Source organism: Glycine soja, chromosome 14, assembly GCF_004193775.1.
Source record: "Glycine soja cultivar W05 chromosome 14, ASM419377v2, whole genome shotgun sequence".
Classification (NCBI taxonomy): Eukaryota; Viridiplantae; Streptophyta; class Magnoliopsida; order Fabales; family Fabaceae; genus Glycine; species Glycine soja.
In genome coordinates this window covers 11971980-11977665 of record NC_041015.1, presented here as the reverse complement: position 1 = coordinate 11977665, position 5686 = coordinate 11971980, and the positions used below count along the sequence as shown (strand labels likewise).

The 5686-nt window shown below is 40.0% G+C and overlaps 1 protein-coding gene across 1 annotated transcript; it reads right to left on the bottom strand.

The window, feature by feature from the left end:
• Positions 1–1693: 1693 nt before the first annotated feature.
• On the bottom strand, positions 1694–2266 carry LOC114383811. Its single transcript, XM_028343547.1, has one exon. It carries the CDS (start codon positions 2264–2266, stop codon positions 1694–1696), a length of 573 nt encoding a protein of 190 aa, XP_028199348.1.
• Positions 2267–5686: the final 3420 nt, after the last annotated feature.

The window sequence follows — 5686 nt, the reverse complement described above, 5'->3', positions numbered from 1 at the left end:
TGCTGCAGACATAGCATTTGAATATTTTCTTTGTTGATTAATCTCCTTATGGCAGCCCATTTTACTCCCTTCCCCAAACCTCTAACATTGTATGAGGCTATATTCATGGGTCCCTATCATTATCTCCCAACCTCTCAGCTTCCAATCTATCTTTGGTTTCCATACTGCTTAATTTTTGTAGAATTTCCCTGTGGTGGACATCCTGATTTTTTCCAATGGTCACTCCCAATTGTTGGATCATTTTCCACATTTTAAGAGCTTCCTGGGTCTAAATAGAGCCTGCACTTGTCTCCTGTTCTTGATCTGAGTTGATGTCTCCACTTGTCTCCCTCTAGATTTCTGCCTTAATAAAGATTCATAAGCTATTGAGGCCTCCCACAATTCTTGTTGTAATTCTCTCTTAGCCTTTATCTCATCATCAGATAGGCTTCTATTAGATGCTAAATCCTCCACTTCATTGAGCTTCTTCTGAATTTTGTGGATCCCCTTATCATTTATGAATTGTGCAGTGTGCAAATGAAACAACTACTAGTACTATTGTAGACAAGTTTCCTTCTCCATTACTCACGGAAAAAGCCAAACCCATTATCATTATTATGGTTCTTCTCTATTTGAATACTGGACAGCCCTCATATTGTTGATAAAAGGCTTTAAATACACTGTGGCTAATTTCTGTATGGTTTTTTTAGGGTTATCATTTACTACTGCTAATTGGCGTTGCTGTGGAAGCGCTTTGATTATATCTTTGAAGCCTCAAACTCAGGTATTTATATGTTTGATTCGAAAACTAATTTGAAATTGTTGTTGTATGCATTACTGGTATATTTGTAACTTATGCTATACCTGTCTACATGACCTTTCTTTCATTGGACTGATATGTTCATGCCTTCTGTATATATATGTTGTGACTGCCATTGTCGTTCTCTCTGTCTTCTATTATGTTTTAATTTTATCAGCAAAATTATAATTTGTATTAATAACTGTGAGTACCAAAGGTACTAAATATACAAGTTAGAAACCAGCAGACTAGGAGAACCATAGGTCCTACGAATCAGGTGCCAATCTAAATAGAATACAATAACCCTGCACTGCTACCCTAATCAAAAAATGTTGTTGATAAATTACTAGACCAATAGTTGTAGGGCTGGGCAAAGCCTTTCTCCAGTTGTCTTCTCCGTAAATTCCCTTTAGTTGGGATTCTATCTTTGATCAATCGGCAAGCAAATGTTTTTTTTTATCGGCAAAGATAAATATATTATATTGAAATAAAGTACCAGAGGTACTAATTACAAAGGTAGGGACTATTATATGTAGTACATAAGTAGTCTAATAGGTATACTTGTGTAGTGTACAAGTATTTCTGAAACTATGTGCACTCCCTCTACAAAAACAAAAAGCCTTGTCTAATATTACTTGACCACTGATTATAGTGGACTGTGAAGTCCTTCTCAAATTGTCTAAGCCAAGTCCAAATTATAAAGATAGCATCTTCAAAAAGCCGATTAGTATCAAATTCTGCATTTGCAAACAAAATTCTGTTTCTGAGCTTCCATATAGACCATGTTACTGCCAGCCACCAATACCTCCATCGCTTAGCCCTTAATCCTTCGATGTGGATAGAAATGTGTTGCATGAAGTGTTGTTTCGGGCCGAAGGGGAAAGCGCCTTTGATATTCATCCATGACATCGATTCCTACCAAATTGGTTGGATTTTGATGCAATGAATAAATAGGTGAGATTCATCTTCCATAGCTCCACTACAGAAAGGGCAAAGCATATTGTTGATCTGTATGTTCCTTTTTCCTAGATTCTCCTTTGTGGGCAGTCTGCCCCTGCATAATCTCCAAGCGAATATCGCAATTTTGCTTGGTATCTTTGTCTTCCATAGTTCCATACTCCAATCCTCCTTCTGGCCACCAGCAATTTCCTCCCATATCAGATTGTAGGCGTTGCGAGTTGTGTAAATCCCTGATGAATCTCCTATCCACTCCCAAATGTCAATTTGATGTTGTTGTATGCTTTGTCCTTGTACCTCCCTAAGGAAACTGATGGCAGTATCAATTTCATTGTCAAAAAGCAGTCTTCTCCATGAAAAATTCCATTCCCAGCCCGTGTCATTTTGAGTTCCCATCTGCCTAATGGTGTGATTCTGCTGTGAGGATATAATAAACAGCCTGGGGTACCTTTCTGCTAGCGACTCCTCTTGATTAATCCACTTATCTGTCCAGAATCTAACTTTCTCTCCATCCCCCACCTTCCACCTCATGTTATTTTGAATAACCAGTCCCTGTTGAGATTGATTGAAAGCTTGTTTTACATCCCTCCACCAAACACATTGTTTTGCTGAATTTCCTGTTTCTTCAAGGTTCCTCCATCCACCATATTTGGAATTCAAAACTTTGGTCCACAGCTCACCATTTTGTTGCATTAATAGCCCCTATAGGTATGCCAAGATACACAAAAAGAAGAGTTAAGCAGCTGCAGTTCAAGTACTTTGCTGCATCATGCTTCCATTGATCAGAAATCCCGAAAGCTCCGAATCTACTCTTAGCAAAATTGATTTTCAGACCCGATAGTTCAGCTTCAGATTCAAGCTTGTTAAGCTCAGCTTCTAACTTTTGGACCCTTTTAACACTGCATCGCTTTGTGTGCATCTTCAACACACACACACACATACACAACCACACACTTACACACACACACACAGAGAGAAACATATACACACACAGAAACACACACACACACACACACACACACACACACACACAGAAACAGACACACACACACTGACAGAAACACACACATACACAGAAACACACACACTGACAGAAACACACACACAGAGAAACACACACACAAAAACACACACACTGATAGAAACACACACACATACATACACACAGAAACACACACACACACACATACACAGCCACACACCCACACACACACAGAAACACACACACACACACACACTGAAACACACACACATACACACACACACACACACACAGAGAAACACACACAGACACACACACACACACAGAAACACACACACACACACTGAAACACACCCACATATTGCAGATGCTGCAGAATTTGTGCCTTAAATAAGCTGCAGTGCTTATTTTTGTAAAAGCTACAGTGCTCGTACATAACTTCAATTAATTTGAATCTGCTTTGCAAATGCTGCAGAATTTCATGCTTAACCAAATTAGAATTTTCCACTCAGAAACCATCAATTTGCAGCATGAAGACACCACTCCTTAGATTGACCAAAAGCTTGTAAAGCATTGATTTGATACTGCTTCCCTCATCATGTGGCTCATGATGTTTACAATTTAATGATCCTTTGCTACCCTGCAATGAGACACACACAGATACACAAACACACACACATAGAGACAAACACACGCAGACACAAACACAAACACACACACACACATAAAGATACACACACACACACACACACACAGTCACGCACACATAAAGACACAGACAAAGACACAAACACACTGAGCCACATACACACATGGAGACCCACACACTGAGTCATAAACACACACATACACAAACACACTCACACACATAAAGAGACAAACACACACACACACACACAGATAAAGAGACAACCACAAACACACACACACACACACACAGTCACACACACATAAAGAGACAGACAAACACACAAACACACTAAGCCACAGACACACACACAAAGACACACACACTGAGTCATAGACACACACATACACAAACACACTCACACACATAGACAGACAGACACACACACACACATAAAGAGACAAACACAAAACACACACACACACACATAACTGTTGATGTCCTTGTATGTTCTTGTACGTCATGAATGTTCTTGTATGTCATGAATGTTGTTATACGTGCTGAATGTAATTTGCTATATAAATAACTGTTGTTCATGCTGAGTGAACCGTAGATTCCCGTTTGAGACTGAATGCAATGATTCTTGCGGATAGTTTGCATTAGTCATTGTATTTAGTCTTGAATTGTCCGTTTGGACAGTTTGGGGAGACTTGTATTTTTATGTTAGACTCATTCGGTCAGGTTATTATTATTTTGATTAATTTGATGAAATTTCAATTGAATGCATTTCAAGTTGTTCTCTGAGTGCATACTTGATTATCGTGAAATTCGTTTCACCGATGTCATGTCGTGTACTTGGAGACCAATGCGAAATGCTGCCGAAATTTACTCAAATTGTTCAAAATAATGCTAACCATGATGTTTGAGGCTAACATAAAAGACAGTCTTCCTAAATGGGATAGGGCCACACCTATAAATAAAAAAGTGAGATTTGCATGCATGGATTTGCTTAGATGGATCGAAGTTGGATCAATCAAAGTCGCATGAGCCCAGAATATGAGGATGGCGTCGAGCAGTTTCTGCAATTTGCTTTAGAAAGAGGTCGACCGAATGAAGAAGGAAAATATTATTGTCCTTGCATCAACTGTTTGAATGAAAGACGACAACTACTTGACGACATACGGGACCATCTATTGTGTGATGGGATGAAGAAGAATTACACGACGTGGATATGGCATGGTGAAGTGACTGACATGCATACTGGGTCCCAATCTGAACCGTTTGATGTAGAAATGGGAGATCGCTTGGAAGACATGATTCGTGACCTTGGACAAGAGTGTTTTCAACAAGCACACACCCCTGTGTATGAAGGATTGCAGAGTGATTCAAAGAAGTCTTTGTATACAGGGTGCAAGAATTCCTTAACCCTGTTGTCTGCGGTGTTAAGTCTGGTTAATGTGAAGGCCAGGTATGGGTGGAGTGACAAAAGTTTCACCTCACTGCTTGAGGTAGTGCACAATCTGCTTCCAGAGGACAACACGCTGCCTAAAAGTTACTATAAGGCGAAGAAGATATTGTGTCCCATGGGTATGGAGTATCAGAAGATTCATGCTTGCCCCAATGATTGCATACTCTACAGGCATGAATTCCAAGAAATGTCCAAATGCCCTATCTATGGGACTTCACGGTACAAAGTGAAGGATGAAGAGGAAAGCAATTCTGATGAAAACTCCAACAAGGGCCCCCCAGCTAAGGTTTTGTGGTATCTTCCAATCATTCCAAGGTTTAAGCGTCTGTTTGCTAACGAGGACGACGCAAAAGACCTTACATGGCATGCAAATGGAAGGATTTCTGATGGAATGGTCCGTCATCCGGCTGATTGCTCCCAGTGGAAGAAGATTGATGGTTTGTATCCGGATTTCGGGAATGAGCCAAGAAATCTTAGACTTGGACTAGCCAGTGATGGAATGAATCCATATGGCACCTTAAGCACTCAACACAGTTCATGGCCAGTTCTGCTAGTAATTTACAATTTGCCTCCTTGGTTGTGCATGAAGCGAAAATACATGATGTTGTCTATGATGATATCGGGCCCAAGACAGCCAGGAAATGACATTGATGTTTATCTAAGTCCATTGGTTGAAGATCTGAGAAAGTTGTGGGACGAGGGGGTTGTAGTGTTTGATGCGTTTCACAAGGAGACGTTTGAAATGCGTGCAATGCTTTTTTGTACCATTAATGACTTCCCAGCATATGGGAATCTCAGCGGTTACAGTGTTAAGGGTCATCATGCATGCCCCATCTGTGAAGAAAATACAAGTTACACACAATTGAAACATGG

Excerpts from the sequence above, each read along its gene's own strand:
- LOC114383811 (XM_028343547.1), bottom strand. The coding sequence starts at position 2,266 with ATGAGGTGGAAGGTGGGGGATGGAGAGAAAGTTAGATTCTGGACAGAT.